The sequence below is a fragment of the Nicotiana attenuata genome, chromosome 5 (genome assembly GCF_001879085.1).
Source record: "Nicotiana attenuata strain UT chromosome 5, NIATTr2, whole genome shotgun sequence".
NCBI classification, from domain to species: domain Eukaryota; kingdom Viridiplantae; phylum Streptophyta; class Magnoliopsida; order Solanales; family Solanaceae; genus Nicotiana; species Nicotiana attenuata.
The window spans coordinates 16,913,098-16,925,931 of NC_031993.1; the positions used below are offsets into that span (position 1 = coordinate 16,913,098).

Below are 12,834 nucleotides of genomic sequence, written 5' to 3' on the forward strand. Positions count from 1 at the left end.
GGGGGACGGGGATCTAAAAGCAAAACGACCAGTTGGGTCGTTACGGGATCGGGTTAAAACTATACCAATCCGAATTCGAGCCGAATATCCGAAATTTTAATAAACATAATCCGAAATTCGAAATCCGAAATTGAGCGGATCTGTTCAGATTTCGGATATCCAGTCCAAATGAACAGCCCCAATGTGAAGTAAGTATTTGTTAGGAGAGAATTTTTACCCCACTCACTTCCTTGGATGCATATGCCTAAACAAGCATTTGAAAAATTGTTTACAAACTATGAACTTTGGACATTAACTCAAAATAATTGGTGCAAATTAATACTTAACAATGAAAAGATAGATATTTACCAAAAACTAATACAACTTCTTTACAATCATCTACTAAAACAGGTGATCCAAATATACAATCTCTCCAAACATATAATAACTTGTGAATTATCTATCATATAATACTAGTATTCATATTCGAACAAAAAATTTAAAACATCTTAAAAAGTTTTAAAAGTATTACCGATCGAATGATTCAGTGAAATATCTGTATTGCGGTGACGTGTGTGGTTCTTGTCCCGCGATGTGGCAAAAAGTTCATTGAACCTTATAGAGAGAAGTAATTTTATAGCTTGTGTTGAAAAAATATATTAAGAAGGTAGAATGAATGTGCTATAGCGTCGCATTTGACGTTCAATTTGTCATACATATCTTCGAAAATAAGAAAATGCTAATACACTTAGAAGAGTGTTATACTCTATTCATTATGAAAGATTCCCAATTGAGATCCTAAAGAGCGCAACCAATACTAGAAAATGGCATTAGTTGCAACAAATGGCGAGGCATCTAGAAAGAAAAATCTTCATTAGGCGACCTTGCGATTTGCTAAAGTGCGAATTGCATAATTTATCTCATTGTCTATCTTTCTTATTTTTGTTATGAATGAATGTCATAAAATTACCTAAATTTTGTTTTTCATAAATTACATACTTGAATGATATATTGTGATTATGTAATATTTTAAAGGATGGACATAGTACAATCGGTAAATTTAAGGCATTATCTTGATCATTTTCTCATATAGCCACTGCTAAAGTAAAAATGCCATTATCAATTTGACCAAAAAGCTGATAAAAAATAAAGATCCAAAAGACCATTAATTCTCATAGTCAATTGTGCATTTGTAATTATCTAAATACTCCATAATAAAAATACACACTGAAGCTGAGTCTCTCAGCTTGGCATGGCGCTGAAACACTCCTTTATCCCGTCTTCTACTTCCTGTACATTACAGGTCAATCACTACTCCTATCTCCCTCACCCTGTGACAATTAGAAAAAATCCCATCTGCCTTAGACCATTCTCTCAATCATCTTTCCCTTCTTTCTCCAGCTCTTGCCTTCCTAATTCTACATCCTCTCCCCTTTTCCTTTCTTTTCTTGAAGAAGACGAACAAGAATCTGAAGAAGAAGAAGAAGAAGAAGGATTTACTCTTTCAGAAACCGAGCAGTTAAAACAACTAGAAAATGACCCGATTCGCCGGTTCTTCCAGACCCGGACAGCAGACTTAAAATCCGACCCAGACCCAGGTCGCGAAGGCAAGTTATCTTTTCAAAAGAACCGTAAAACATCTTGGCACCTCGCTTCTATCAGTAGTTCAACTGAAAATGACGAGGACGAGGTCGAGGACATGCCAAAATTACCTCTCGACACACTCTCAAGTCCTAAAAATGAGGGTGTTGTCAGTGAAATATTGGAAAAGGCAAGGAGTTTACCCGAAAATGTGACGTTAGGGGAGGTATTAGGGGAACTTAAAGGGAGGGTTGGGGCAAAAGAGTGTGTAGAGGTGCTGGGTTTATTAGGAAATGAAGATTTGGCTATTAATTGCTTGTATTTTTTCGAGTGGATGGGGCTTAATGAGCCTTCATTGGTTACACCTCGCGCTTATACGATTCTGTTCACTATACTTGGGAGAGCTGGTATGAGCAAGGAGTTATTAGTTTTGTTTAAAAACTTGCCTGAGAAAAAGGGGTTCAGGGATGTTCATGTTTATAACGCAGCCATTTCCGGGCTTTTATGCTGTAGAAGGTATGACTGAAAGCTTTTACACTTGTTTTATTGTGTAGCTCGTTGGTTTTGATGTTTTTATTACTCAGATGGTTTGATACATGTAATCACTGGTGGTGCTAGGTTAAAGAAAAGGGATTTTGGAAAATTATGCTGTGCAAATAGGGCAAATTTTTTTTTTTTTTTTTTTTTTATAAGATGTTGAATCCCCTTGACATAAAAGAAAATTCTAGTGAAGTGGCTAAGGGGTTCATAAAATGCTAGTACATACTTTGAATTGCTTGTATAAATTCCTAGCTCTGCCACTGCGTGTAATGCCATGATGAGTTAGAGTACGTTTCAGGGCAACTGTCAATTATTTGGAGGTTGTTTTTGGTGTACCTCATTTGAGTTTTATATTGGTTGTTCAAAGGAGCTGACAACAGCAAATGCTCCTAGTGTATGTTGTCTTTTCATATGTTTTTTTCAAACGCGTGGTATATAAGAAAGTCTTGCAGTTTTTAGTGTCCATTTGGGCGTGTTTACATCAGAGTATTATAGACAATGACATTACATCTTTTCGAATACATCTTTGTGGTAGTAACTTATTTTCCTTTTACTCCTTTTATTAAAGGTATGATGATGCTTGGGAAGTTTTTGAGTCCATGGAAACAAATTCTGTCCAACCAGACCATGTGACAACTTCCATTATGATTACAATAATGAGGAAACGGGGCAATAGCGCCAAGGAAGCTTGGGAGTTATTTGAAAAGATGAACAGAGAAGGTGTAAAATGGAGCTTGGAAGTAGCAGGTGCTCTAATTAAATCCTTTTGTGAAGAAGGCCTGAAGAAGGAAGCTTTAATTATCCAGTCAGAAATGGAGCAAAAGGGAATATCTTCTAACGTCATTGTCTATAATACACTGATGCATGCTTACTGTAAAGCTAACCAAATTGAAGAAGCCGAAGGTCTCTTTGATGAGATGAAGAGGAAAAAAATCGCACCTACCTCGGCTACTTACAATATTCTGATGGATGCATACAGTAGGAGACTGCAGCCTGATGTTGTTGAGAAGCTGCTACTAGAAATGGAAAATGCTGGTTTGGAGCCAAATGTGAAATCGTATACATGCCTGATCAGTGCCTATGGAAGACTGAAGAAAATGAGTGACATGGCTGCAAATGCATTCTTGAGGATGAAAAAGGTTGGTATAAAACCGAATTCTTACTCCTATACAGCTCTTATCCATGCCTATTCAATCAGTGGGTGGCATGATAAAGCTTATACAGCTTTTGAGAACATGCTAAGGGAGGGAATAAAACCCTCGATAGAAACTTATACTGCTCTGCTCGATGCATTTAGACGTGCTGGTGATACCCAAACACTCAAGAAAATTTGGAAAATGATGATCAGAGATAAAATTGAAGGGACAAGGGTGACATTTAACATTCTACTCGATGGATTTGCTAAACAAGGTTGCTATGTTGAAGCAAGAGATGTTATTTGTGAGTTTGGGAAGCTTGGGTTACAGCCAACAGTAATGACTTACAACATGCTGATCAATGCATATGCAAGAGGAGGACAAGAATCAAGGTTGCCACAGCTTGTGAAGGAGATGTCAGCACTTAATCTGAAACCTGATTCTATTACTTATTCCACAATGATATATGCCTACATCCGTGTGCGGGATTTCAAGAGAGCATTTTATTATCACAAGCAGATGGTGAAAAGTCGGCAAGTGCCTGATGCTGAATCATATGAGAAGCTCAGGGCAATTCTGGATGTAAAAGCTGCCATAAAGAACAGGAAGGATAAGAGTGCTTTAATGGGAATAGTTAAAAGCAGTATGGGCTTATTGAAAGAGAAGAAAAAGGGAAAGAAGGATGAGTTCTGGAAAAATAGAAAAAGAGGATCAAGATTTCAAGGAGGACAGTAATAGCAAAAAATTCTTTGGCTTGTCATAACTGTATGTAGGTTCGATGAGTTAGCTTAGTATGCTCCTATCTCTTTTGGTGGTCAATCTCCAATCCAGCCTGATTGAGTATGCTCTTTTGTACAGTTGTGTTCAACTTTTTGGCATAAAAGAGAAAACACTGAAAAATGCTTTAAGACTTGTGACACTCTACATTAGCTAGAGAATCGAATCCGAAGGTAACCAATCATTTGCAGTCAGAGACATCTAAGTAGATGCTGTTACGGTAGATTCCTTCCTCTAATAGATTTATCTTGCTGTCAGAGACTTCTAGTTAGATGCTTTTACTGTAGATTGCTTCCTCTAATAGATTTATCCATTTCTTGGGGCCAGCTTTGTTTTTCTGATGTCTGGTTCTAAGAATTGTATTTCTCTTGATTAAACTCTACATTTGTCTATATTCATGTTAGATTGATAACAATCTTATTGGATGAAATATCTGATGCCGCACCTATATTTAGACATTTGTTCTGATTGGTTACCGGTTAGTAGTAGTACTGCCTCAGAAGCTGTTTCTTAATTTCTTGTCCCCTTAGGAAATGAAGGTGCTCCTAGTATAATAAAAGGATGGTATCATGAGAATTCTCAGAACCTAAAATGAGGTAATAGCTCATTTGGAACTTACAGGCAAATCAGGCAAATGCCTCTGTCCCTCAGATGTAACAAGGAGGACCATACTGCATCCTGTCCACATTATTGTTGTTTGACAACGAGAAAAGGCCACAATGGAAGATGTGATTACTCATTTTCTATATTTTGAGGCAGCAACAAGGTTTTTCCCCAGGGCGTATTCACCTCTGGCCTTTCAGTGTTTGGTCTGAGGTTCATATATTATTTGCCAATATTTAGCATAACCAGGACTGCAGAGCTAGTCTCTTTATCCTAGGTATACTTCTAATTTTGTTGAATGTGTTGCCTTAGCTCCCCCCCCCCCCCCCCCCCCCTCCCTCTCTCTCATGAGAATGTTCTGTTGGTTGATTTTTTTTAAACCGTAATAAAGGTTCTGTTGATTGAATTTCTTCCCGCCTATCTCTTTTGTTAGCGGTTATCCTTCTCGTGGTGGTTTACCATTTTATTGCATTTTGTCCTTTCTTGTTGTACAACTAGCCAATTGCTTAGAGAAGTCACACCAATATTGTTGACATAGCATCATTACACAAGTTCATGTCAGACCAAAATTGTAGAATAGGATTACACAAATTTAGATGAATTCAGATGGAGCTTGTATGTTTTTCACTTATTCTACATAGAGGTCTATAATGAGCGACAAAGAGGATTCTCCTTTCTGATTCCTGGAGGTGTGCTTGTGATGCTCTGTGCATATTAGACAGAATTCTAGATATGGTTGTTGTAAGTCAGAATTTTACAGGACAGAATGTAGGTACAATGAATCTTCTGTTTAGAAGAATATTTGTCATATTTTAGTGTGAAAGACTGCATACCCTATCTTAGAGATCAAGACTAGCAAGCTTAGAATTGAACAGTTCCTAGAAAGTCAAGATTGTGGGGGTATCATTAACAAGGCGAGGTGAAGTAGCTGGGAACATTGAATATGTCATTTGTATGCTTTATTTTGTTATATGCTGGAGATTGCGTACTTCTAGCATACGTTTGGTAAAGGAAGAAACTACGAGCTATCGTTCTTATTCATTTGGTTGAGGATAACATGGCATGGTGAAATGAAGAGTTTACGTCTGTAATGAACCGAATCTCTCTTATTTCTTTTACTGAGTGAAAAATTTATTGGATGAGCATTACTAAAGTTTAACAGGATATCGATCATAGGCAGTTACCTTGAAGATTGTCATGGTTCAATTGATCTTATCAGCTGTGGCTAATGTTAGCTCATGAGTAAGTTTCGAGCTTCTTTTTATCTTTGTAGGGTGAATGCGTTTGAAGTGTTGGGAAAGACATGGAACTCGGACTAATGACTATCCACATGTTACTTGGTGTAGACAATTAAAATTTTATCAAATTTAAATCCATAAGAAATTTGGATTTTACCATAAATTAAATATATATTGGTCCAATTAAGTAATATGGAATGGTATAATTGGGTTTATTATTTAAACCCAATTAAATTGATTTAAATAAAAGTTCAATAAAATGGGGCTTGTCCATTCTTCTATCAAATGGATCGGCCCATGAGCCTCAAGCCCATTAAGCTACTAGGTTTTCTTGGAGGCTACTCCACCCTACACCTATATAAAGAGGTCACAGGAGAAGGCTAGAAAACAAGCAAGTAAGCAGAAGGAAAGGCAAAAGAAGCTCTGAATAATAGCATCAAGGTCTCCATCCATATCTAGAATCGCCGTCTGTGGTCAAATTCCAAAGGCGAACTCAAGTCATAGGCGGGCGGCTTCAAATCTTCCGTTCGTGATAACCCAATACCGAATCCTGGTTCGTGACGAGCTTCAAATTGTTCGTGACGTACTACAAATCTGAAATCCGTCAAGTTCAAGATCAAGCTTTCAAGCTCTTGAACCATCATCCGTGAGGAGAAGAATCAGAGGACTACATCTCTTTAGATTTAGAGATATTTTAGAGATTGTAACCCCATCACTTGAAATTGAATATAATATTTGTCGCTATATTTCTTGTCTTGATTATTTTTTTCAGGAGCGAAATTTAGTTGTTACAAATTTTGGCACGCCCGGTGGGACAATCTCTACCTCTCATCTCTTCTCTTCGAAGTTCAAGAATACCAAGATGGCTACAATAAGAAACAATCCTAGATCTGACTCCAAAAGCGGATTGGATGTTGCCATGGAGATTGTTCGGCAAATCAAAAGAAGCAAAGCTGAAATACTAGGACAACAAGTGCTTGAAGTGCCGTCCACAACTCATGTTTTTGGTTCATTTTCTCCAAAAGAAGTGAGATCCTCTTCGTACATGCTAGAAGAAGGGAACAACATCGCTGAGGTGGTCGAACGAACTTTGGCGCGATTTAGCCTTTCAAAAGAATATCATCATCGGTCCCATAATCCTTTCATACAGAAAGATGATGATGTGTTGAGCAGCGAATTTACTCTAATCTCTCCTCGTGTCACTCCACAATCTGCTCTCTATACAAGTGATGATCCATGTCATTCTTCGTCATCTGCGGTGGTCATGCAAACACTGATGATTGAAGCTTCTACCATAGAAGAACAACTTGCAAATTTGATAAAAGCAGTTGAAGGCCTGACAAAGTACATGAAAGGTCAAGATGATAAACTTTCCAAGTTGATCAATAAGGTAAAGAGTATGACAGAGGAAGAATCAAGCCAAGCGCCTATGAAGCTTCCAAAAATTCAAGAGAAAGGAGAGTCCTCTACAAAGCTAACAACAATGACCAAAGAGCTCCAAGTCTCTTCTGATGGCAGATTCATGTTGAGCAATTGAAGGACTTCATCATAGGGGCCATCAAGGATAAAATTGAGCCTTCGCCTAAATCTTTCCTTACTTACGCAAAGCCGTACACACAAAGGATTAATATCTTGAAGATGCCAAATGGATATCAACCCCCTAAGTTTCAACAATTTGACGGTAAAGGGAATCCCAAGCAACATGTTGCACACTTCGTCGAGACATGCAATGATGCTGGAACTTATGATGCTCACCTTGTCAAGCAGTTTGTTCGATCTCTCAAAGGAAATGCTTTCGATTGGTACACAGATCTTGAACCTAGTTCCATTGATAGTTGGGAGCAACTCGAGCAGAAATTCCTCAATCATTTCTATACCACGAGGCACATCGTGAGTATGATTGAACTTACAAATGCCCGCCAATGGAAGGAAGAGCCAGTTATCGAATTCATCAATCGCTGGAGGAGTTTAAGCCTCAAATGCAAAGACCGTCTTAGCGAAACTTCTAGCATCGAAATATGCATCCAAGGTATGCATTGGAGCCTTCGCTACATCTTGCAAGGAATAAAGCCTGAAACTTTTGAAGAGTTGGCCACCAGTGGACATGATATGGAATTGAGTATGGCTACAAGTGGAGACCAAAGGTTTCCTAGCTTTGAGCCTCATGATGAAATAGAAGCAGACGATGCTGAGAATGGGGGCAAGTATTCATCCGAAGATGAAACTGAAGAGTCCATGCATGTTACAACGCTACTTGATGTATGAACCTAAACTGCAAGTCTCAACGCTCCTTGACGTATGAGCCTAAACTGCAAGTCTCAGTGCTCCTTGACGTATGAGCCTAAACTGCATGTCTCAACGCTCTTTGACTCATGAACCTAAACTGCAAGTCATCACACTCCTTGACGCATGAGCCTAAACTGCAAGTTGCAAAATACTCCTCGACGCATGAGCATAAACTGCATGTTGCAATGCTCTTTGATACACGAGCCTAAACTGTATGTCACAAAATTCCTCAAATTCGAGCCAAATCTTTAAGTTATAAAGCTCTTCAAATTCGAGCAAAAATCTTCAAGTTGCAAAGCTCTTCAAATTTGAAAAAAGACCTCAAGTTGCAAAGCTCTTCAGATACGAGCTAAGACTTCAAGTCGCAAAGCTCTTCAAATTCGAGCAAAATTCTTCAAGTTGCAAAGCTCTTCAGATACAAGCTAAGACTTCAAGTCCCAAAGCTCTTCAAATTCGAGCAAAAGTCTTCAAGTTGCAAAGCTCTTCAGATACGAGCTAAGACTTCAAGTCGCAAAGCTCTTCAAATTCGAGCAAAAGTATTCAAGTTGCAAAGCTCTTCAAATCAAGCAAAGACTTCAAGTTGCAAACTCTTCAAATTTGAGCAAGTCCTCAAGATTTAAAGCTCTTCAAATTTGAGCAATGTCTTCAAGTTCCTATATTCCTTGTCCGCACGAGTATAAACTGCATACAAAAAGAAGAAAAAAACTTATGCTTTATATGAACTACGTAATGACTTGATCCTCTTTGCTGGGGTACGTAGGCAACTTAGAGTTCATTCTAAGTTCAGTCACTTAAGCAACAAAAAAAAATCAATTCATTTTCACGATAGCCAAAGAGGATGCTAGCTCCATGTATGCACCATGCGCTTCTTTGAGCAAGTTAAAGAAGAAGTTACTCCACATCAAAGCTTAGAGGATGATGCACCATGTTTGCTTTCATCCAGCCGCATGAAAAAAAATGCTTCATGTGCTTTCTTTCGATAAGGGTTGAAGGACGAGATGCTTTGCTAGCTCCATAACTCGAAATATGGAGCACTACATGTATCTTTTCATCAAGTCATGAGAAGGACGTTCTAGGCACTTCTTCACCAAGTTGCAAGAAGATGTGGTTTTATGCTAAAGCTTGGAGGTTAGGACACTCCATAAATCACCAGGTTGCAATAAGGAGTCGTTCTATGCCAAAGATTGAATGTTAGGACACTTCGCAAACTTCCTCACCAAATTGCAAAAAGATATGGTTCCAAAGCTTGAAGGATAAGATACTCCATGCATTTCTTCGACAAATTGCAAGAAAAGGTGGTTCCATGCCAAAGATTGCAGGATGGCTGTTTCCCATACTTGCTCGTAAAGGATGAAAGAGTAGTACTCCAAGTGTCGATCTTGCCAAGCCGCAAAGGATGGGATGCGTCACATGCTTTCTCGCCAAAGGTGAAAAGGAGTCGCTCCAAATGTTCCCCTCCTCTAAGCCACAAAAGTAGGAACACGCCATGAAATTCTCTCGCCAAGCCGCAATAAAGAGACGAGCAGTTCATTCCCAATCATGTGGACCTATAGTGAATCTTCTTAGGGATATCAAGACTGCTCTTGAAAATATGCAAAAGAGAAAGATTTTGGAGCACCCCGGTGCCAATGGCACGTAGCTTTTGGTTTTGCTTAGTTGATCGGTACCAACGACACGGAGTTTTAGCTCAGCAACAAGTACCGGTGTCAACGACACGACGCTTCAATGTGGATGGAGGACTTGCCATGGACTTGTTCGCCAAATTGCAAGAAGAGGACGCCATGAAACTCCTTCTAAGGCAGGGAAGGAGTGTGAGCTGTAATCTTGGCCGTGAAAGACGGACATACTCGAGTGATTGTGTGTCTGCCAAAGCTCGACTGGAAAGGTGGATGCACCAAATTGTTGTCCACCAAATCCTCGGCCGAAAAGGTGGATGCGCCAAATTTTTGTCCTTCAATTCCACGAAGATGAGGATGCACCAAGCTTTCCCTCGCCAAACCTGCAAAAAAAAAGTATGCTGCCCAAAAAAATAATCCTCCTGATTTCGGAGCTTGATTAAAATAATTTATTGTGGTTGGATCAAAAATGGTAAGGCTTCAAGTTTATATATATGTCATATCTCTCTTATTCTTCTTTTCAATGGTGCAAATGGCTCATGATTTAGACCCTCCTACCTCGAGATATGAATTTTTTCGGCGAGAGTGCACAAAGCTGAAAGAGTCGGCACGTCAGAACTCGTCGTGTAACTTCTGAATAGTATCTGGGACGATCTAAGAGCAACTGGATTGTGATCTTTGCAGAAGTCGTAGATCGGGGAGTTTAGTTTTTATAGCTGCAAACCTCTCGTGATTCCGATATTCCTGCACCAAGATATGAATCTTTCTGTGAAGGCGCGCAAAGCTGAAAAATTGAGCGCGGCAGAATCTGAAGCGAAGTTTTAGAAATATTTCGTGAGACAGTACATAGCAAGTTGATCATTTTATATGTTGCAGCACCCCGTGTCTAGTGTCAAGAAAATCAAGTGGCCCGTGTGTTCAATGCTCCTACACCATGATGCGACTTTTTCTCCGAAGGTGCAAAAAGCTGCGAGATCAGCAGGCCAGATGCATTGATTAATTTTAAAAAATTAATTCCATCCGATCCAGAAGGTGTTTGGGGGTGAAATTTTGATGTATTGTAGTCCTTTGCGTCTAGAATCAGTAAAATCAAGCGTCTTGCGATTTCAACATTCCTACAGCAAGATACTAATTTTTTGGTGAAGGCGCACAAAGCTGAAGGAGTCAGCTGGTCGGAACTCATCTCCTAACTTCTGACAAGTAACTAGGAAGATCTGTGGACTGTCTGATTTTGATTTTCACGTATATCCTAGTTCTGAAAGTCTAGTTTTCGGAACCGTAATCCGTTCATGATTTCGATGTTCCTACATCAAGATATGTATTTTTTGGTGAAGGTGCGCAAAGCTGTAAAGTTGAGCGCGGCAGCATCTGAAACGAAAATTCAAAAAATTACATGAGAAGCTACAGAAGGAATTCCGCCCCAAAATTTTGATACGTTGAATTATTTGAAGTGTAGTTTCAAAAGGATCAAACGGCTTGTATTTCTGATTCTCCTACGACAAGATATGGTTGTTTTCTTCACATATGCACAAAGATTGATATCCCAGACCGCTTCTGCAGCGAAAGAGAAAAAGTTTTGGAGCCCTCGGTGCCAACAACACGAAGCTTTTGGTCCTGTTTAATTAATCGGTGTCAATGACACGAAGCTTCAAGTTATGGCCAAGTTTAATGTGAAAACAATTGCACAAGGTTTGCCGATTTGAACTTTCTTTGCTGATGCCATCGGTTTCCTAAAAAAAAAACAAAGAAAACGTGAACCAAAAGAAAATTTAGGAGGGCTTCTCCTATTTATAGAAGTGTTAAGTCAGTTGTTGTTAGCTTGGTGAACAAGAACTTTCCTTTAAAAAAATAATAGTCAATTACTAGTTGACTAGCAAGTCTTATATGGAACTTTGAGACAAAATTCAAATTGTAGAAGCATCACGTGGTGGAAGGTTGCTGGAATCAAAGGAGAGCTAAGTTGTCCTAATGGGTTTCAAGTGGATTCTTACCAAATTTGGTAATCCACGCCCATAAAGAGCTAGTTTTGAGCTATATTATTTTTGGAATCTACTGCCTAGTTCTATGTTGATGGTGCAATACGGATACTATGGTATTTACCAAAGGAAATTGACGCAACCAAATTTTTCTCAAAAACGAAGAGGGAAACAAGATGGTTCACCTTGGTATATCGGATAGTTTGGTTAAGGGATTCATAAAGAGACGTTGTCTTCACTTGTACTTCAAGTCTCCTCTTCGATTTTGGCAAGCCTACACCCCGACAAGCCTTGAAGTAGGGGGCATTTGTAGACAATTAAAATTTTATCAAATTTAAATCCATAAGAAATTTGGATTTTATCATAAATTAAATATATATTGGTCCAATTAAGTAATATGGAATGGTATAATTGGGTTTGTTATTTAAACCCAATTAAATTGATTTAAATAAAAGTCCAATAAAATTGGGTTAGTCCATTCTTCTATCAAATGGATCGGCCGATGAGCCTCAAGCCCATTAAGCTACTAGGTTTTCTTGGAGGCTACTCCACCCTACACCTATATAAAGAGGTCACAGGAGAAGGCTAGAAAACAAGCAAGTAAGCAGAAGGAAAGGCAAAAGAAGCTCTGAATAATAGCATCAAGGTCTCCATCCATATCTGCAATCATCGTCTGTGGTCAAATTCCAAAGGCGAACTCAAGTCATAGGCGGGCGGCTTCAAATCTTCCGTTCGTGATAACCCAACACCAAATCCTGGTTCATGATGAGCTTCAAATTGTTCGTGACGTACTACAAATCTGAAATCCGTCAAGTTCAAGGTAAAGCTTTCAAGCTCTTGAACCATCATTCATGAGGAGAAGAATCAGAGGACTACATCTCTTTAGATTTAGAGATATTTTGTAGATTGTAACCCCATCACTTGAAATTGGATATAATATTTGTCGCTATATTTCTTGTCTTGATTATTATTTTTCAGGAGCGAAATTTAATTGTTACACTTAGGGTTCAACAATCAGTGATGGTGGAAACTCTCTTAATATTTTGTCAACTGTAGCTGTTAGAACACAAGTTCAAGCAATGCAATTCCAGTTCCAGAGTAA

The 12,834-nt window shown here is 38.8% G+C and overlaps 1 protein-coding gene across 1 annotated transcript; it reads left to right on the forward strand.

Annotated features, from left to right (window-relative positions):
* On the forward strand, positions 1,170 to 4,467 carry LOC109225414 (pentatricopeptide repeat-containing protein At5g50280, chloroplastic). Its single transcript, XM_019390059.1, has 2 exons — positions 1,170 to 2,076; positions 2,669 to 4,467. The coding sequence occupies exons 1-2, from the start codon at positions 1,232 to 1,234 to the stop codon at positions 3,969 to 3,971; spliced, it is 2,148 nt and encodes a 715-aa protein (XP_019245604.1). The 5' UTR covers positions 1,170 to 1,231; the 3' UTR covers positions 3,972 to 4,467.